A 22,068-nucleotide genomic window follows, 5' to 3' on the forward strand; every position below is an offset into this window, starting at 1 on the left:
ATAATGACACACATAGAAGTTTGGGACCCTAATCAATAGGACTGGTGTCCTTATAGAAGAGAAATAGACACGAGATGCATGTACAGAAAAAAGGCCACATGAGCATACAGTGAGAAGATACCCATCTGCAAGCCAAGGAGAGACGCCTCTGGAGAAACTAAACCTGCCATAGCTTTGATCTTGGAATTCCTGTCTCCAGACTGTGGGAAAATAAATTTCTGTTGTTTAAGAAAAAAAGTAAGTATATGGCAAGTTATTTTATATTAGTTTCACATAAGTGATTAAAATGTTATATGTATGACCCTAAAAAAAAAAAGAAAAGAAAAAAGAAGAAATACCGTGACCAAGTGGCATTTATTCCAGGAATGCAAGGCTGGTTTAATTTTCAAAAATCAATCAGTGTAGGGACTTCCCTGGCAGTCCAGTGGTTAAGACTCCATGCTCCCAATGCAGGGGGCACAGGTTTGAGACCTGGTCAGGGAACTAAGATCCCACATGCCACATGGCAGGCGTAAAAAAAAAAAAAAAAAAAAAAAAATCGATCAGTGTATTCCATCATATTAACAGGCTAATGAGAGGGAGGATGGGGTTACTGTAAAAGGGCAACACAGGGATAGTTGTGGTGAAGGAAATATTCTGCATCTTGACTGTACCAGTGTCAGTACTGTAGCTGTGATGTATGTAGTTTTACAAGATGTCACTGTTGGGCAAAACTGGGTAAAGGGTATAGGAATTTCTGTATTTGTTATTTCTTGCAACTGGATGTAAATGTACAGTTATCTCAAAATAAGTTATTTACCAATTAAGAAAAAAAAAACCTAACAAACCTGTAAAATGCATAGTCCTTATATTCTAAACATGTTAGAGGGAAGTCAATCTCAGAATTCCTACTAGAAGTGGTTTTAATGTGGCTATTTAAAATGTAGATTATTTATGATTTGTATTATTTAGTCAAATCCATTATCTAGCTTTTGTTTTCTCACGTAAGAAAAAATTAGGCTTATTTTATGGTCCTAGGCATTTAATTTGTTTATAAAGTTTGATGAGAACATGTCGATCTACTCATGAGACCTAAACAGTGTGCCTTGCAGCCTTAAGTAGGGAAGTAATAAAATATTTGTTGAATGATATAATTTATTCAGCACTCAGTAGGAGAAGGTAGCTGTATTAAAAGTGTAAAAGACTAAACAATTAATGTACATTTAATTACAGAGTTTATGAGGCTTTTGAAACCACTTTTACCTAGCAATTTGCTCTGATATTTGAATTCGTTCATATTGTTTAGGAAGCATTCTTGTTTTATTGCTAGCTTCATAATAAAACTTTACAGTGAGTAATTCACTTTGATAATCAAGAAGTGACTTCTGAGTTTTCTCCCTTGTACAATTAAGCATATGTTAGTGGTGGTAAAGTATTAATATGAATTTGAAAAATATTAATAAGGAAAAGTTTTTGACTTAGATACTTTAAACACTTTAGTTTTGTTTTCTGGCTGCTTTGGGTCTTTGTTGCTGTGTGTGGGCTTTCTCTAGTTGTGGTGAGCGGGGGCTACCCTTCGTTGAGGTGTGCTGGCTTCTCACTGCGGTGACTTCTCTTGTTGTGGAGCACAAGCTCTAGGCACGTGGGTTTCAGTAGTTGTGGCATGCGGGCTCAGTAGTTGTGGCTCATGGGCTTAGTTACTCTGTGGCATGTGGGATCTTCCTGGACCAGGGATCAAACTTGTGTGCCCTGCATTGGCAGGTGGATTCTTAACCACTGTGCCACCAGAGAAGTCCCACACTTATGTATTTTATTTTCATTAGTCATTTTTGCGTTTTACTACTATTTTACTACTACTACATTTACTAAGAATTGAATTTCTTTTTTGTGTACACATGGCTATTTTTTTTTCACATGACTATTTTTATTTGTATCTGCCTCTCCACATTAAGAATACAAATAATAAAACCTATTGAGATATAAATAAGAGATAAATCAACAGAGACCTATAAGTATGCGGTGCACGAAGGCATGTGTACTTGGTGTTTGTGCTGGTCCTTTTCCTGGTTGCCTTCAGATTTGTTCCTTTACTTTTCTCTGTTTTGTATCTCAAGGGAGGGTGATTCTAGTAGGTGGCACTTTCTAAGTTCCTAAATCAACTAGCTACTGCCTGGGTTCAGCCAATGAGAAGTACTGGCAGGAGTTCGGAATGTAGGAGGAAAAGAGAGACTAGGGTATTTTTCGCCCTTTCTGCCTCAGGTGATGTCTCCTTTGTAGCGCCACCTTCTGCCAGACAGCCTCCTTGGCTCTGTTATTCCACTAGGTGTCCTTGGACTTGGGCTGTTGTAACATTACTGATTTTTCCCTCTGTTCCTTAGGCTCAGGATGATAGTGGCTTCCTGCTGTGCCTCACAATCTCTTGATTATGTTTATTGTAGCAAGAATCTTTTTATATCCAATATCTTTAGTATATTTAATAGCATTGTAACTTTTTTGTTATATTCATTCGTTTGTTTTATTTTTTAGATTCCATTATATCCTCCTTTTGATTTTTGTATACTGTGGAATAATTGGGCTAGGTGCTATTTTGATAGTATGTGTGTTCTTATGTGCCTTTGTTTTAGCCTGTTTTTTGTTATTTTTCCCTTAAACTATTTGATTTCTTCTCCCAGAATAGGGAAACTTAAAGCAGGAGCAGAACAACCTTAAAGGGTTTTATTTCCTAAGTCTGGTTCTTCATGTTAATCTCAACCATGATACCACCTACCAAGCATGAATCAGACATTCAGCAAATGTTCATTTCCAGCATTTGTTGACTGTCTACTATGTGATAAAGCATCAAGCTGGATGAGCTGAGTAAAAGGATATGGTATGGTCTCCAATTCCAGGTTGTTTTTAGGGGTTCTGAACCGGGTCCCGAGGTAGGAGTTCTTATTGCTAGCACTTTCAGTGATAGGGCTTTGTGGGGAAGTACTGTGGACTCCCATAGAGTGTAAATGTATAATTCCCATAACTATATAGTCACATGAAATGTAAACAGAAAATTGTAATGTGAATCTAGAGAAAGGGTGAGTTTTGCTATGTTCAAAGGGATCATTGTGGTTTTTCAACTAACTGATTTTATATCATTGAATAAGGTAATTTAGATTTCTTAGTCTTTTAAAATATTTTATTAAAACTATTGATTTTAGAGCTTCCCTGGTGGCGCAGTGGTTGAGAGTCCACCTGCCGATGCAGGGGACACGGGTTCGTGCCCCGGTCCGGGAAGATCTCACATGCCGCAGAGCGGCTGGGCCCATGAGCCATGGTTGCTGAGCCTGTGCGTCCGGAGCCTGTGCTCCATAACGGGAGAGGCCACAAGAGTGAGAGGCCTGCGTACTGCAAAACAAAACAAAACAAAACAACTGATTTTAGAAAATTTGAAAGGAGGATATGTGATAATTTAGAACATTGTTAAAGTAATATATAGTTTTTTCTGATTAAACCCAACTTTTCCTTTGAGTATTTTTTTGATGGAAAACTGATTACTTAACTTACAAATTATGTTTAAAATAAAATGAATTTTTCCAAAGAGAATTGGTGTAAGCATTTATCAAAGGCTGTGGACACCACTATTCTGCAGCATCGTAATAAAATATAAGCAGGAAGCTCAGATATATGCTACATGGATTTTAGATTGGAAACGTAGTGGCCTTTGTCACTGTTATAACCCAAATTATTTGTAATAAAAAAACCTGTGTGTGAAAAAAAAAGTGTATGCATGTAGAAAGTAATAACATAAAAGGAAAAAATTGTTGTGGTAGGCTGAAGATATATATACATTTCCTCTAAAGAAGCAATAGTCAAATGCAATGTGTAGATTTCATTTGAATTCTGATTCAAGCAAATCAACTGTAAGAAGACAATTTTCAGATAATCAGGAAAATCTGGGTATGGAACAGGTGTTAAACTACTTAAATTAAGAAATTACTATAAATTTTGTTAAGCATGATAATAGCACAATGGTTAAGTTCTTTAAAAGTTAAAGGTGCATTCCGAAGAATTTACAGTGAAATGACATGATGTCTGGGATTTGACCTAAAATAGTTTTGGAGAAAAAAGGTGGAAGAGGAGAGATGAACCAAGAATGGCAAAATATTGTTCACTGTGAAAGCCAAGTGATGAGAATTAGGTCCATGAGTACTCATTATACTATTCTATCTCTGCTTGTGTATGTTTGAAATTTTCCAAAATTAAAAAAATTGAAAATGTTAAAAAAAAATCATGAGATACAGTATATCTACTCATCATTTAGACACCATAGAGGTAAATATATATATATATATATACACACACACACATATATATATATATATATATATATACATATATATATATATATATTCTTTTTGCATCTGCATCGTAGTGGAAAACCCTGAATTTGGGGCCTTGGAAGCAAAAGACTGGGGTCTGAATTCTAGTTTTCCTACCTGCTAATAATGTTTACTTTTTTAAAAATAAATTTTATTTATTTTATTTTTGGCTGAGTTGGGTCTTCATTGCTGCACATGGGCTTTCTCTAGGGCAGCGAGTGGGGGCTACTCTTTGTTGCGGTGCACAGGCTTCTCATTGCAGTGGCTTCTCGTTGCGGAGCACGGACTCTAGGCACGTGGGCTTTAGTAGTTGTGGCACGCAGGCTCAGTAGTTGTGGCTCACGTGCTCTAGAGCGCAGGCTCAGTAGTTGTGGCGCACAGGCTTAGCTGCTCTGCGGCATGTGGGATCTTCCCAGCCCAGGGCTCATACCCGTTTCCCTTGCATTGGCAGGCGGATTCTTAACCACTGCGCCACCAGGGAAGCCCCTAAAATGTTTACTTTTTCAGTCTATTTTATACGGGAAAAAAATAGACATGTATACTGAATATTAAAATAACTAATAACAAGTAAGGTTTGTTGAGACTTTGTGTACCACACATTGAGCTAAGCCTTACGTATCATTTAATCCTTATTACTAATGAAAATATTAAATAATGTATGGAAAAAAACCCCCTGATGTGCACATATACATATATATGTATACAGACACACATATATATATAAAATACATATACATTACAATAAATTTGTTTGTATTTGATTTTAAAGAACCCCAACTTTTCCTTTAATTGCTTTTCCTAACTATAATCAGTGAGTAGGCTGTACCTTTATAATTCATGTCGCACTTCAGCTTGGTGTCAAACCTCTGAGGGCTTTAGCTTCATTTTATGTTAACATGATGGTAAGCTTCCCACCCCAGTCTGTTCTATGTAGCCTTCTCTGGCCTAGGTTGACTACTTCAAATATTATACATGAGGTGGCTGCCAGGGAAAAACAGATTCAGCAGTTAATCTTTTAATCTTGTTGCTGGAAGATTCTTTAAAATATATATATTTTAACTTACCAAATACTATTATAACTCTTGATTGAAAGGTCTTAATAAAGAAATGCCCCCTCTCCCTAATCTTTTTTTTTTTTTTTTGCGGTACGCGGGCCTCTCACTGCTGTGGCCTCTCCAGTTGCGGAGCACAGGCTCCGGATGCGCAGGCTCAGCGGCCATGGCTCACGGGCCAGGCCGCTCCGCGGCATGTGGGTCTTCCCGGACCGGGGCACGAACCCGTGTCCCCTGCATCGGCAGACGGACTCTCAACCACTGCGTCACCAGGGAAGCCCTCCCTAATCTTTTATTTTGAAAATTCTCAGTCTACAGAAAGTTAGGGAAAATTATGTGGTAAACATCATATATCTTTCCTCTAGATTCATCATTTACTAAAAATTTTTCTATATTTTTATCTTTCCTTCTCTATACAAATATATATGCTTTTAGGGGGTACCATTTGAAACAAGTTGTACATATCATGACATTTTATCCCTAAATACTTCTTATCAAAGAATTTTTCTTATACTTTTTTTTCTTGTGCATACCCACTAAACTAGAATATTTAAGTGTTCCCGATGAATGACGCCAAAAGATACACTGCTTGATTTCCTCCATCACTAGACTTTCTCCAAATAGTTTTTTCCCTCACTTTATATTACTTTGATTTTTTTGTTGATTTATTTCTAATCACTTTTTACAACCACCTGCTACCACTACTCTCACTACTCCTTTCTGAAATCTGTTTTTCTTTTTTCACTTTAAAAAAATTATGGTAAAATGTATGTAACATAAAATTTGCCATCTTGGGCTTCCCTGGTGGCGCAGTGGTTGAGAGTCCACCTGCTGACGCAGGGGACACGGGTTCGTGTCCCGGTCCGGGAAGATCCCACGTGCCGCGGAGCGGCTGGGCCCGTGAGCCATGGCTGCTCAGCCTGCGCGTCTGGAGCCTGTGCTCCACAACGGGAGAGGCCACAACAGTGAGAGGCCCACATACCGCCCAAAAAAAAAAAAAAAAAAAATTTGCCATCTTAACCATTTAAAAAAAATTTATTTTATTTGTTTATTTTTGGCTGCGTTGGGTCTTCGTTGCTGCACGCAGGCTTTCTCTCCTTGCAGTGAGCAGGGGCTACTCTTCGTTGTAGTGCGTGGGCTTCTCATTGCGGTGGCTTCTTTTGTTGCAGAGCACAGGCTCTAGGTCGCTGGCTTCAGTAGTTGTGGCTCGCGGGCTATATAGTGCAGGCTCAGTAGCTGTGGCGCACAGGCTTAGTTGCTCCACGGCATGTGGGATCTTCCCAGACCAGGGCTCGAACCTGTGTCCCCTGCATTGTCAGTTGGATTCTTAACCACTGCACCACCAGGGAAGCCCTGCCATCTTAACCATTTTTAGATGTACAGTCCAGTGGCATTAATTATATTCAATGTTGTACAGCCATCACTACTACCTAAAACTTGCATCACCCCGAACAAGAAACTCTGTAACCTTACCATTAAGCAGTAACTTGCCATTCCCCCCTTCCCCTGGTCTTTGGTAACCTCTAATCTACCTTCTGTCTCTACGTATTTTTCTATTCTAGGTAGTCCAAATAAGTGGAATCATACAGTATTTGTCCTTTTTTTGTCTGGCTTATTTCACTTTGCATAATGTCTTCAAGGTTCATCCATTTTGTATTATGTATCAGAACATCATTCCTTTTTATGGCTAAATAGTATTCCCTGTATGTTAATAACCACATTTTGTTGATCTTTTGATCTACTGATGGACACTTAGGTTGTTTCCACCTTTTGGCTATTGTGAATAATTCTGAAATAAACATTGGTGTACAAGTATCTCTTTGAGTCTCTGCTTTCACTTTTTGGGGTAGATACCTAGGAGTGGAATTACTGGGTCACATGGTCATTTTATGTTTAGCTCTTTGAGAAACTGCCGAACTGTTTTCTATGGTGGCTGTGCCATTCTATATTCCTACCAGCAGTGTATGAGGGTCCCAGTGTCTTCACATTTTTGCCAATGCTTATTTTCCCTTTGTTTGATTATAGCCATCCTAGTAGACGTAAAGTGGTATTTCATTGTGATGTTGGGTATCTTTTCATGTGCTTACTGTTCATTTGCTTATCTTCTTTGGAGAAATGTTTATTCAAGTCCTTTGATGATTTTAAAAATTGAGTGGTTTATATTTTTGTTGTTGGGTTTAGGAGTTCTTTATATGTTCTTGATACTAAGCCCTTGTCAGATATATGATTTGCATTATATATTTGCATTTTCTTCCATTCTCTAGATTGTCTTTTCACTTTCTGGGTAATATCTTTTGATGTCCAAAAGTTTTAAATTTTGATGAAGTCCAATTTATCTGTTTTTTCTTCTGCTTTTCCTGATAGCTTAGTAACAGAACCATCAGCAACTTTATGAGTTGTTGTTAAATTATTTTTCCCCTGATCACAGATTAGGGTTTGAGCTGCGTTTTTTGGTCCAGGACCAACAAAAAATAACAATATCAGTTGCCACTGACTGAATACATAATATGTGTTAGGTGCCATTGGGAAACCTGAGAAAAGAGGATTCTAGGGAAGCAAAGGGTCAAAATTTCATTCTTTCCAGGTAAATTCTACTAAAACCCTTTAACCTCCCAGAGAGATTAGAAGATACAGTCTTCCCCATCATTTTCTAGTCAGAACTAGTATCTGTACTGCACTGATTGGGTTCCTGGCATCTGCTCTGGATCCTAGGCTGCCCCTAAACTTCAGCCTGTGGAGGTTCCAGGTTTCTTGTTTCTACATTTCCTTGAATTTCTTAGTTAGCTCAGCTAGCTTTTTACCTTACCTGCCTAGTCCACAGTTGTCTTTTCAGACTAAGAAACTCAAAGTAAATGGGTTCCTTACAGAGAGACTAACATTTTAAACCAGGCTTTACATCTGTTTTATTGCACTAGAAAAGTAAGTTTCCCTACGTTTATAACTCTGAAATTCCGTTAGGAAGCTCTGTATGTGATGCTATTCATTAAAATAGGCTTTTTCTATGTGTGGTATGAGTGCTTTCCCTCTAGTATATTTCCTTTCGGATGACTTGATAATTGTTCACTTTTCCCCTCAAACTATGAAAACACAAATATTAAGTGCTCTATCAGTCTTTAATATGGTTTATTCTCATTTTTTTTCCCCTAGCTGATTTAAAAAGAACAATTGCTGTCCTTTTGGATGACATTTTACAACGTTTGGTAAAGCTGGAGAACAAAGTCGACTATATTGTTGTAAACGGCTCAGCAACCAACACTACCAATGGTACTAGTGGGAATCTGGTGCCTGTGACGACAAATAAAAGGATAAATGTATCAGGCAGCATTAGATAGCAGTTGAAGATCAGCTTGTGCTGCTACGTTCACCGTGGATTATATCCTATGGCAGAAAAGCTTTTATATCGCTGGCTAGCATAGAGTAATACTTTACAATAAAACCTCTATGCATTTTCAAGGAATATGCTGGATTCATGGAACTCTAATTCTGTATATAAATCTTAAAAGTTATTAGTTTGCTTTCAGGCACAACTCTTCAACGCTGTACTATATCCTTAAAGGGAACTTGGTAACATGGTTGATGTAGTAAGCAGGTAGGTGATCTTTGTATAAATCTTTGTGTTTGAGATCAAGTTGGAACAAAAACACTGAAAGACATGGATTCATTTCTATAAAATATTTATTTAAATATATGACTTGTTTTTCAGACAAGTGAAGAATATTGTTACTGAATCATTCTGTCATTTGTTATCAGTAGATGTGACTGTTTGACTAATACTATTAGAAAATGTGCTTACTTCCAGTACTTACTATATTTTGTTATTCAGATTATGAGCAGAGAGAAAGGAAGTATAATGTTGAAAATAATGTTTTGAAATCATGACCCAAAGAATGTCTTCATTTGCACTATCCCTTCAGAATAACTGGAGGTTAATTATTGTATAGTTTTAAAAATTACATTTATAAGAGTATAATCTTGAAATGGGTAGTAGCCACTGTTTGTAACCTATTCTAAACATTGGGACAATTAAATAACATTAAAATAGTAATTTCTAATCTCATACATAACATTTTCTTATATACTTATGTTCTGAAGAATAAAAGATTTTTATGATGAGATTAAAAGTAAGTATTAATTCATGATTTTCATATACATGAATGTTAATTTAAAAGTGTAACCCTTTGATTATGTTGTCAAGAAAGCACATTATTTCCATATTCCGGTAATTTTTGCTTATATTATATTGGCAAGGGAGAGAAAAACTGAGATATTTGTGAGACTGGGACTCTTAAGGACTTTAGCCAGATGTATATAATAAAAGTATTTGTGTTGCATTAAATTGCTTGGAAAATGGTAACATAGTACGTAGAATATCCTGCTTTATGAAATTTTGGATTTGTATAATAGATACGTTAGATATTCATTTTATATAATGAGCACTTAAAAATAATTAAGAACGTTTAAAATGTAATTTAAATTATGAAGATGGACTATCTTTTCAGGAAAACAGCTCTTCTATATAGCACAAGAGATCTTAATCTTGGGTAATTCTACTATAGAGAAAAGTACACCTTTATTTAAATTTACCTTGTAGCAAATTTAATTGCCATATGGTGCCCTATGTTTCATAGTATTTATTCTCTATAACAACTGCTTAAGTGCAGCTAGCTTCTAGATTTAGACTGTATTGAATTTAGTTTTGGATATTGTATTGTTCATTATTACAATGTGCTACCAGACATAGTAGCAATAATTATAATGTTTTATTAAAGTAAGTATGAGAAAATATTTCATGAAAGATATCTTTCCAGACTCTTCCCTGTACCCTACCTTTATGTGAAGGAATTATTTATATACCATTTCCGGGTAAAGTTTGGAATAATTGTTCAGTCTCATTAGATGCTGACATTTTTGTTTTTGTTTTCAGGGATGAAATAAAATGTATTATTTGTACTTTACAGTGTTATCATAAATTTTTTCTTTAATGGTGATTGTGCATTTAATAAATGGTAAATGATTAAAAGGAATCTTAGATAATTTGGGTTTTGTTCCATGAATTCCAGATAGCTGTTTCAAAAGAGAAAAATGGAAGATTGCCTTGTCCAGGTTAGGAGAGTCTGAGTTTAGGGACTGATGGGAACAAATCTGGGGATTGTGATTGGAGGTGGTTCCTAGACTTGAACTGTCAAGTCGAAGTTTACTGGTGAGTTTTTTTAATTTAAACTTAAATTTTTTAATTTTTATTTTATATTGGAGTATAGTTGATTAATAATGTTGTGTTAGTTTCAGGTGTACAGCAAAGTAATTCAGTTATACAAAACGTGTATCTATTCTTTTTCAACTTCTTTTCCCATTTAGGTTATTACAGAGTATTGAGCAGAGTTCCCTGTGCTATACAGTAGGTCCTTGTTGGTTATCTATTTTAATAGCAGTGTATACACGTCAATCCCAAACTCCCAGTCTGTCTCTACCCCCCACCCTTCCTTCCTGTTAACCATAAGTTTATTCTCTAAGTCTGTGAGTCTCTTTCTATTATGTAAATAAGTTCATTTGTATCTTTTTTTTTTTTTACGTGTTGCTTATAAGCTGATATCATATATTTATCTTTCTCTGACTTACTTCACTTAGTATGATAATCTCCAGGTCCATCTGTGTTGCGAAAATGGCATTATTGCATTCATTTTAATGGTTGAATAATATTCCATTGTATATATCTAACACACCTTCTTTATCCATTCTTCTGTTGATGGACATTTAGGTTGCTTCCATGTCTTGGCTGTTGTAAACATTGCTGCAATGAACATTGGGGTGCATGTATCCTTTCCTTTTTTTAAAAAATTAATTAATTAATTAGTTGATTTTTGGCTGCATTGTGTCTTTCTTGCTGCACGTGGGCTTTCTCTAGTGCAGCGAGCAGGGGCTACTTTTCGTTGTGATGCACGGGCTTCTCACTGTGGTGGCTTCTCTTGTTGTGGAGCACAGGTGCTTGGCGTGCAGGCTTCAGTAGTTCTGGCTCGTGGGCTCTAGAGCACAGGCTCAGTAGTTGTGGCGCACGGGCTTAGTTGCTCTGCGGCATGTGGGATCTTCCCGGACCAGGGCTTGAACCCGTGTCCCCTGTATTGGCAGGCAGATTCTTAACCACTGTGCCACCAGGGAAGTCCCACATGTATCCTTTCAAACCATGTTTTCCTCCAGATATATGCCCAGGAGTGGGATTGCTGGATCTTATGGTAGCTCTATTTTTAGTTTTTTAAGGAACCTCCATACTGTGGCTGCACCAGTTTACATTTCCACTAACAGTGTAGAGGGTTCCTTTTTCTCCACACTCTCTCCAGGATTTATTGTTTGTAGACTTTATGATGATGGCCATTCTGACTGGTGTGAGGTGATATCATAGTTTTGATTAGCATTTCTCTAATAATTAGCGGTGTTGAACATCTTTTCATGTGCCTCTTGGCCATTTGCATGTCTTCTTTGGAGAAATGTCTGTTTAGGTCTTCTACCCATTTTTTGATTGGATTGTTTGTTTTTTTCATATTGAGCTGCATGGGCTGTTTGTAAATTTTGCAGATATTAAATCCCTTGTCAGTTACATTGTTTGCAAATATTTTCTCCCATTCTGTGGGTTGTCTTTTTGTTTTGCTTATGGTTTCCTTTTGCTGTGCAAAAGCGTTTGAGTTTAATTAGGTCCCATTTGTTTAATTTTCTTTTTATTTTCATTACTCTAGGAGACAGATCAAAAAAAGATATGCTGTGATTTATGTCAGAGAGTGATCTGCCTATATATTCCTCTAAGAGTTTTATAGTATCCAGTCTTACATTTAGGTCTTTAATCCATTTGGAGTTTATTTTTGTGTGTGGTGTTAAAGAATGTTCTAATTTCATCTTTTTGCATGTAGCTATCCAGTTTTCCCAGTACCATTTATTGAAGAGACTATCTTTTCTCCATTGTATAGTCTTGCCTCCTTTGTTATAGATTAAATGACCATAGGTTTGTGGGTTTATTTCTGGGCTTTCTATCCTGTTCCATTGATCTATATTTCTGTTTTTTTGTGCCGGTACCATACTGTTTTGATGATTATAGCTTTGTAGTATAGTCTGAAGTCAGGGAGCGTGATTCCTCCAGCTCCGTTTTTCTTTCTCAAGATTGCTTTGGCTATTTGGGGTCTTTTGTGTCTCCATACAGATTTTAAGATTTTTTGTTCTAGTTCTGTGAAAAGTGCCATTGGTAATTTGATAGGGATTTTATTGAATCTGTTGATTGCCTTGGGTAGTATAGTCATTTTGACAATGTTGATTCCTGCAATCAAAGAACAGGGTATATCTTTCCATCTGTTCGTATCATCTTTGATTTCTTTTATCAGCATCTTACAGTTTTCGGAGTACAGGTTGTTTGCTTCCTCAGGTAAGTTTATTCCTAGGTGTTTTATTCTTTTTGATATGATGGTAAATGGGTTGTTTGTTTAATTTCTCTTTCTGATCTTTCGTTGTTAGTGTGTAGAAATTCAACCAGTTTCTGTGTATTAACACATTGTTGACTGGGGGATTTTTGCAGAAACTAACACCTGTGGCTGGCGATTTGTAATGTAAGTGAATATTGAAACACCCGCGTTTGAATAAATATCAACAACTTTTTTTGCACTTAATGTATTTATTTGAAACTTCATACATGTCATACTAAAGCATTCTAATATTTCATTAGAGTGTGATAGGCAGTATAGCAGGCACCTCTGTTCAGGGGAACAGAACATCTATTACAAATATACTGTGTTTCACTGCACTTTCCCCTGGAAGAGCAGACTCTATACTTTCCGGTGGCATTTTTTGTTAGTCCTGTGGGTATTATTTCCTCTAGAATATGTTCTTTTATTTTACCTGATAGTCAACAAGGTGGATCTTTGTTGGGAGCTCTTTTAGAAACACCACAAGAAGGACCAGCTGCGGGACTAACACTGTATTCACCAGAATGGTCAGTTACCCATTCTCTAGCTACTGCTAACAAAATTTGCTTGTAAGTCATTTTGTTCTGTACATTAAGGCTACAGTAAGTTTTAAATGGCTCTAGGTGTGCGTGCTTCAGTAGTTGCGGCGCACGGGCTTAGTTGCTCCATGGCACGTGGGATCTTCCCAGACCAGGGCTTGAACCCGTGTCCCCTGCATTGGCATGTGAATTCTTAACCACTGTGCCACCAGGGAATTCCTCCTTTTTCATTTCTAATTTTATTGATTTGAGCCCTCTCTTTCTTTTTCTTGATGAGTCTGGCTAAAGATTTATCAATTTTGTTTATCTTTTCAAAGAACCGGCTGTTAGTTTCATTGATCTTTTCTATTGTTTTCTTCATTTCTATTTCATTTATTTCTGCTCTTATCTTTATGATTTCTTTCCTTCTACTAACTTTGGGTTTTGTTTGTTCTTCTGTCTCTAGTTGCTGTAGGTGTAAGTTTAGGTTGTTTATTTGATATTTTTCTCGTTTCCTGAGGTAAGATTGTATTGCTGTAAACTTCCCTCTTAGAACTGCTTTTGCTGTGTCCCATAGGTTTTTGAGTGAATTAGAGTCTAATTCACTGATATAACCTGGGCATATACAATTGTGTACACATATACATTATGTGCCTGGCACCTAATAGGTGCCTGATAAATATTTGTTAATGCAAGTTCCTCAGCCATTTTACACTTTTTGCTTTGTGCATCTGTACCTTTATATTAAAAAAAGACATTCTTTTTGTACAACATATCATGAACTTATTTCCAAGTCAGTAAGTATATAACTTTCATGGTTATTTCATTGTGTGAAATGAATATCACAGTTGATATATCTTTCACTCAATTATTGGGCATTTTGGTTGCATATAAAAGATTTAAACCTTGGTGTGGGACAAATCTAAAGCCTGCCCTCTTTCCATTATTCCTTGTTGTCTAGATGCTAGAGGGTAACCTAATAAAGTGTGGTTAATATCCATTTGGGGGAGACAAAATAAAGTGTTGAAATATCTCTACTGGAAGAACAGAGAAAATCCAAAACTGGCTCTGTTTTATATCATGAGCAGCAGGCTAGAACCATTTTGCGAAGTAGGGAAAAGACTGAGAATAAAATGTACGGTGGCTAATCCATAATTGGGTTAGAGCACTGGGAGGGGATTGGTTAGTAGTCAGACTTGTGCTTAATCAGATCAGGTTTGTCATTTTATAGCTTTTGGCTTAAAACGAATCAGTAATATGAGTGCGTATTTAGGTAAGGAAGTTAAGCCATAAAGATTTTTTTAAATTATTGTGTTTTTTTTTAGATTTTATCCATGTTAGTATCTTTCAGACATCTTTCCTGAATGAGTTTAGGACCTCCATTGAGTCCTTATTAGGTCAAGTGTAACTTCACATTGCTTCTAAGTGTTGATTAGCATCATCATTCATTTAAATAAATCATTATTTTTCATTTAGCTTTCTCAGGTGCTTAATTCTTCCACCCACCCACTCTTTCTTTACTATCTCATACCAATTAGACATTAATAGTTAACACTGATTTTTTTCAGGCAAAGAAGTAAACTATGGTTCTGAGGATTGTTTTTAAGTGGGATGGTGATATGAGATATAATAAGAAAGCTTGAGGAGAGGAAACATTTTGAACCACTGGTGTTTGGAAATTGACCCATAACAGATTATGTTCAATTTTGAGGTAAATGTGTTTTTTGTTTGCTTGTTTGTTTTTCATCTTCATGAGTTTGAAAAGGAGGAAAAAATCCTCTGTTATTTTTTTCTTCAAATCTGAACTAGGAGTTTCAGGCCCCAAACCTTGAGTGGATGATTGAATCAGGAGAGGCCAGAAAGGGGCCCTCTGCCAGGTGAGAGGGGCCACGGGCCCCTGCTTCCTGAAAGAGACTCTATACCTTGTATATTAAAACTGTTCAAAACCACAAAATGCTCTGGGAGGAAGGATTTAGAGCAGGAAGGATTTGGAGAATTTATTTTTAATAATATCCCTCATGTAATGAGATCATTACAGTAACAGTTACGGAGCATTTACTAAGGGCTGTGCCCTGCACTGTGCTCATCATGTACAATGTCTTGTTTTAATATGCAGAACAGCTTTGTGAGGTAGGTTCTGGTACCCCCATTTTCACACATCTTTTAAGCTGCACAGCAGAGATTCAGACCCAGAAGGAGTCTGTGCTCTTGACCACCGTGCCTTACCAGCGGTTCTGCCAATCTGGGCTTAAATAAGCTCAAGCATTCCCCTTCCCTCCCCTAATCTTGTCCCCAAGACTTACAAACTTCTCTGCTCTGATCCAAGAGAGATCTTCTCACTGTGTCCTCAACGGCCTGGGTCAGCAGAGCGCACAGAGTCTGCAAAGGCATCACACGGTATGTATTGGGCCCACAGGCATTGGTGGTAACCCCACCCAGGCTGATGGCCCAGGATGGCTGGGTTTGGGGGTGACGGGAGATGAACACATGCCATGGTATTTGGGAGCTTATGAACACGCCTGCCACGATAGCGGCTGTTACATCCTTTCTTGGAATAAAGGGAAACAAGGAATCGGCTTAGTGCATATTCTCCAGGGTGAAGAGAATCTTCTCAGTCTCCTCATTAAGGCCATTTTTTTGTATCCAGCATGGGATTCAGGGCACTGTCAACTCACCTATGGCAGTTCTCCATCAATGTCAAGTCTAGTACTAAGATATTATTTGCAAGGCTTAGGTTAGGGACTTTCTGGGGCCAAAATATTTCCACTTATTGGAGAACAGAGTGGGATTCAGGACCACATTCTTGGTCTATTATTTTGCCCTTTGTAATCTCTTTGGGTTTCACACATGTATCATTTGATGACTTTAAAGGAACCTCAGATTGTCTTGATATTGACTTGATATGTCTGACCTAAGCGTTTCACAGAATATCTCTGAGTTTTCTAGAATACCGTCTGAGCCTTAAAAACCTCTAGCCATTTCTCCAAAGCTTCCGTGTTGATTTGAGAGCATCTTAAATTGCAGAAGCTCTGGGTCCATCTTTTTTCTTTATCTGGAAGACTGCTGCCTACTGCACATGGTCCATGCACTGATAATCAGACTGGAATTGATCTCTCCATGTAGAACCGAGGAAAAACTTTCATGGAAATCCTCTTTTTAGCATCTTCTTTATTACTTGTCCTGTATAATAAAAGGGCAACTCTTCCTCTGGTCTTCCCCTGAAGCTGATGTATTTAAAAATAGAATGAATGTAAAGAATGCTTGTTGTGAACTGTAAGAGTGTGTTTTAGCTAAAAATGGCCTTCTCCTTTTAGCTTCCAGGCAAAGACACAGTTTGGAGGAGAAGGGCAGGCAGAAGTTGGGGGTTGGAGGGTTGACATATTAATATAGTTTGTTTTCTTTTTCTCTGCTGGCTGCTGTCATTTTCTGCCTTGGAAAGTACCTAAGTGGTGCTTGGAAATAAACTCTCCTAGGGAAGGTGGTATGAATATTGATAGTTTTAATTAAAAATCACTTTCTGTCTCTTTGCATGATTTAATTCTTCTTACCTTTTTTCCTAAATATCATGTGTTAAAAACAATATTGAGTTTAAATACAGTGCTAAATAACCATGGTTAACAGCAGAAGACAGGTAGCTCTTTCTTTGATTAAAACAAGTGACTTCTAACAGAGCCTCAGCTGAGGGGCTTGGAGACTGCATAAGTGGTCACTCTGCCTTCTGTTTCTAGAAATAAATTTTTCCTAAGGCTAAAAAAGGAGGCCAAGGCCACAGCTCTGAAAGGGGGAAGTTTTCCTTACTGTTGATTAGTGCTCAGTTAACTTTATCAGGGAAGTAATGAGCTTGGGAAAGACTTTAAGTTATACCTTCTACACCTTTCTTCAGAGAGTCTTCACTTCACATACACTGATGCTAAGGTGGGGAGAATTGGCTTCTTCACAACGCAGAAGGCTAGATGGAAAGTATTCTTTGCCTCTGCAAAACCAAGATAGCTGGTATTTCTTGCTGATGATAAGGCATGAGGGCTGGCTGCATAGAAGTAGTGTCCCAACTCTAGGCACAGCTGGGACCCTTTGCCGTCTTACAACGTCCTGTTGGAATTCCAAGCAGATGAAGCCGAGCCCAGAAGGAGTCACAACTATGAAACAATCCTATTGTCAGGCTTTGGCTGCCCTATTTTATATCATGTAGTTCAGATTTGTTCTTTTCCATTTCCTTGCCTGGAATGCCTTTCTCTTACTCTCTTTGGTTTGAGTACGATTAGTTTTTCCAATGTGTTTCTCAAGTTTTACCTACTTAGGATTACAAGTTTTCCGTTCCCAGCCTTAAGAGATCGCCCTTTTCTCTGGAATCCCGTTTTGACTTGTCCCTGCTTCATGCATTTAGTCCTTCATTCACACTGTGCCCTCTGTCCGATTACGCTTCTCCCAGGTCTTTGCACGAGTGGCTTTTTCTTGAGAAATTCTTCAAGTCTGAACTGAATGCCACTTCTACAGAGAGACCTTCTCTCACTACCATTCTAAAGTAGGAGGCCTTTCTGTATATTCAGAGACCGTCAGGTTCGTAGTACCCAGCCCAGTAACTAGCACATAGTAAATGTTTGTTGAATGAATTAACAAATGAATTTATTTGTTAGTTCAATTTAATGTGTAATGATTTTCAGCTTAAGAACAAAAACTTTGGGAGTAAATTCAAACTATGCATTGGAAAGAATTGAAATCTTTAAAATACTGAGTCTTTCATTCCGCAAATATGGTAACTCTCAGAATTTATTAAGGTCTTCTTTAAAGTTTCTCAGTAAACTTTTGTAAGTTTCCTTGCAGAGGCTTTATATGTGTTTTGTTGTATTGGGTTGGCCAAAAGGTTCATTCGGGTTTTTCCCTAAGATGGTTCTCGTAGCGCTTAGTTGTCTTTAACTTCATTCGAAACAGTTTTTTTAGATTGTATTGTGACGGCTATCATATCAGCGTGCATTGAAAAAAAAAACTTACCAAAATTGGTGAATTTTTTTTTTTTTTTTTTTTTTTTTTTTTTTTGCGGTACGCGGGCCTCTCACTGCTGTGGCCTCTCCCATTGCGGAGCACAGGCTCCGGACGCGCAGGCTTAGTGGCCATGGCTCACGGGCCCAGCCGGTCCGTGGCATGTGGGATCTTCCTGTACTGGGGCACGAACCCGTGTCCCCTGCATCGGCAGGCGGACTCTCAACCACTGCGCCACCAGGGAAGCCCAAAATTGGTGAATTTTTGTGTGGCCATTTTAATATTGAAGATGGAAGAAAAAACAACATTTTTGGCATATTATTTCACGAAAGGGGAAAGCACAACTGAAACGCAAAAAAAGATTTTGTGCAATGTGTGGAGAAGGTGCTGTGACTGATTGAACATGTCAAAAGTGGTTTGTGAAGTTTTGTGCTGGAGATTTCTCTCTGGACGATTCTCCACGGTCGGGTAGACCAGTTGAAGTTGATAGCGATCAAATTGAGACATTAATTGAGAGCAATCAACATTATACCACGTGGGAGATAGCCGACATACTCAAAATACCCAAATCAAGCGTTGAAAATCATTTGCACCAGCTTGGTTATGTTCATTGCTTTAACGTTTGGGTTCCATATAAGTTAAGCGAAAAAACCTTCTTGACGGTACTTCCACATGCAATTCTCTACTTCAGCGTAAGGAAACATTCCGTTTTTAAAACAAATTGTGATGCGTGATGAAAACTGGATACCGTACAATAACGTGGAATGGAAGAGATCGTAGGGAAGTGAAATGAACAACCACCAACGACACCAAAGGCCGGCCTTCATCCAAAGAAGGTGATGTATATATGATGGGATTGGAAAGGTGTCCTCTACTATGAGCTCCTTCCAGAAAACCAAACAATTAATTTCAACAAATGCTGCTCCCAATTAGACCAACTGAAAGTAGCACTCAACGAAAAGTTCCGGAATTAGTCAATAGAAAGTGCATAATCTTCCATCTGGGTAACGTAAGACCACATGTTTCTTTGATGACCAAGCAAAAATTGTTACAGCTGGGAAGTTCTGATTCATCCGTTGTATTCACCAGACATTGCACCTTTGGATTTCCATTTATTTCAGTCTTTACAAAATTCTCATAATGGAAAAAAATTTCAATTCCCTGGAAGGCTGTAAAAGGCACCTGGAACAGTTCTTTGCTCAAAAAGATTAAAAGTTTTGGGAAGATGGAATTATGAAGTTGCCTGAAAAATGGCAGAAGGTAGTGGAACAAAACGGTGAATGTGTTCAATAACTAGTTCCTGGTGAAAATGAAAAGTGTGTCTTTTATTTTTATTTAAAAACCGAAGGAACTTTTTGGCCTGCCCAATATTTATTACTAGATGTAATTTATAAATAGTATCTATTTACATTTAGTTTTTATTACTTGCATATAGAAAAATAAAAAGAACAAAAACTTTGGTAACTCCTAGAATTGAGACATAAACAGAAGAGATGCGACGCATGTCTGCTTGTGTAAGGAACTAAGAAGTTTTCTGCAAAGTAATTCATGCTAGTAGATGAAATCTGTGGGATGCCAGGGTATGTTTCAAGGGTAGTAGTACAAGTAAACAGGAATGACTCTGCATGTTCTGCTCATATTCTCTGTGGTGTTCTCCTAGTTTTTCCTCTGGGGATCTTGAGAAAAAATTTTTTTTTTATCTTTAAACAGTGTTTAATGCACATCTGACTGTATTATGATAGATGGATATAATTTAAATAAGACATGATCAAACTTTTAATCTAGTTATTTCTATGCAAAAAAGTCATTATTTTAATATAGAAAATAAATATGATTTTTGAAGTTGATTTTTAAAAATACTCTAGCAATTTAAAGTTGAAGTTGAGAAAATTTGTTTCTTAACTTCCATTACTTTAATAGTATGACTTCTGGCAAATATGTGATTTCTGACTCAGTCAGTGCCTTCAACTCCAAAGCATTGATGATGCCTATCCTTTGTGACCCCATGGGGTTTTGTTACAATAAACAGAGTATATCTAAAACCCTTTGAGTTCTTAGGAAGGAAATATATAAAAGAAGTATAATGAAATTGTTCATCTCAAGTTCCTAGCACGAGGCCTTGCACAGAGTTGGTTCAATACATATTTAATTATCACGAGAAAAGGAGTCTGTGGAATAGCACTTATAAAGCAATAGAAAGATATTTTACATTTCTTAGATTGTGTCACAATGCAGTCCACATCCAGGACTTAGAGTTTTCTAAAAAACTCTGTTACATGGTACAGTATTTCAATAGGATATCAATTTAATGGGTTATGACTAGCATTTTGAAGTAATGGAATAAAATGGAAATAAATATCAGATGGCATCATAAATAATAACAGTATTTCCTGAAACTTTTGATTCATATATCTGTGTGTGTGTGTGTTTCCTGGGTCATGATGTAAAATATATTTCTTTGGTAGGTTGAGGTTAAAAAAAGTTTTGAAGGGCTTCCCTGGTGGCACAGTGGTTGGGAGTCCGCCTGCTGATGCAGGGGACGCGGGTTCGTGCCCCGGTCCGGGAGGATCCCACGTGCCGTTGAGCGGCTGGGCCCATGGGCCATGGCCGCTGGGCCTGCGCGTCCGGAGCCTGTGCTCCGTGACGGGAGAGGTCACAACAGTGAGAGGCCCGCGTACCGCAAAAAAAAAGAAAAAAAAAAAAAGAAAAAAAAAAAAAGTTTTGAAGGCCACCGATATAATTATACAGATTATAATTTACACAGACCTGTTCTCATTTTGCTTGATTTAAGAAGACAAATAATTGGAACAGAATTGTAGTTTGCTGCTAAGCAGCAAGGAAATAACAGAATTCTATGCCAGAAAAGCTGTATAGGACTCCCCCCACTGCAACCCCGGTTGGGGGGGGTAATTAGAAGAAACTAAAATACATCTGCTTTACTAATCAAGTCATGTCCTGGGAGGTCCTTGGTCAATTTTTTTTTTTTTCCTTTGGCCATGCCGCATAGCATGCGGGATCTTAGTTCCCTGACCGGGGATCGAACCCGTGCCCCCTGCCGTGGAAGCATGGAGCCCTAACCACTGAACCGCCAGGGAATTTCCCGGTCAAATTTTTCTTTATAAGCTTCCCTCCTCTCATACTGTGCAATTAATGATTTTCTCATTTCTTATAGGAAACAAATGGCACTGTCAAATTATGACTATCAACTGATGTTTTTAAGTCACACCAAGAACTGTGCACATGCTATCATGAAGACAAATTTTACATATTGCTTAAAAGGAATGAAAATTTATATTGTTCACATTCCTGTAACAAGTCCCTCTCTTTCTTCAAATTATGCTTGCTACTTAATATATCTACCTGAGGAAAGCTTCCTCACTGAACCTATTTCAAACGAGGTGACAGAGCTTTACATTTGTTTTACTATGAAAAGTTCATCCATACAGCAAGGTTGAAAGGATATGCCCACCATCTTGATTCTACCATTAATTCTTTTGTTATACTCTGCCACATCTATCAATTAAACCATTTTATTTTTTTATGCTCTTTGAAACAAATTACAGTTTTCAGCCACTTTTCCCTAAGTACTATAACACGCATGTCATTAACTCAAGTTTAGTATTTAAAACTTCTTCCCTAGATGTAAAGTTTATATACAATGAAATGCACACATTTTTAGCATACATTAGCTGAGTTTTGACAAATTCATTAGCCTGCTCCCCAAACTTCTGTTAATATTTAGAACACTACC

At 37.5% G+C, this 22,068-nt stretch overlaps 1 protein-coding gene across 2 annotated transcripts in view; it reads left to right on the top strand.

Moving 5' to 3' along the window:
* CCDC126 (coiled-coil domain containing 126) overlaps window positions 1–10,338 on the top strand; it is a 55,257-nt gene extending 44,919 nt beyond the window's left edge. For both annotated transcript variants that reach the window (XM_049714908.1, XM_004263431.4), the window contains one exon: window positions 8,531–10,338. In XM_049714908.1, coding sequence (XP_049570865.1) covers window positions 8,531–8,715 — 185 coding nt within the window. In that variant the 3' untranslated portion in view covers window positions 8,716–10,338. The remainder of the gene's footprint in view (window positions 1–8,530) is intronic.
* Window positions 10,339–22,068: the final 11,730 nt, after the last annotated feature.

The sequence above is a fragment of the Orcinus orca genome, chromosome 9, assembly GCF_937001465.1.
Source record: "Orcinus orca chromosome 9, mOrcOrc1.1, whole genome shotgun sequence".
In the NCBI taxonomy this organism is placed as follows: domain Eukaryota; kingdom Metazoa; phylum Chordata; class Mammalia; order Artiodactyla; family Delphinidae; genus Orcinus; species Orcinus orca.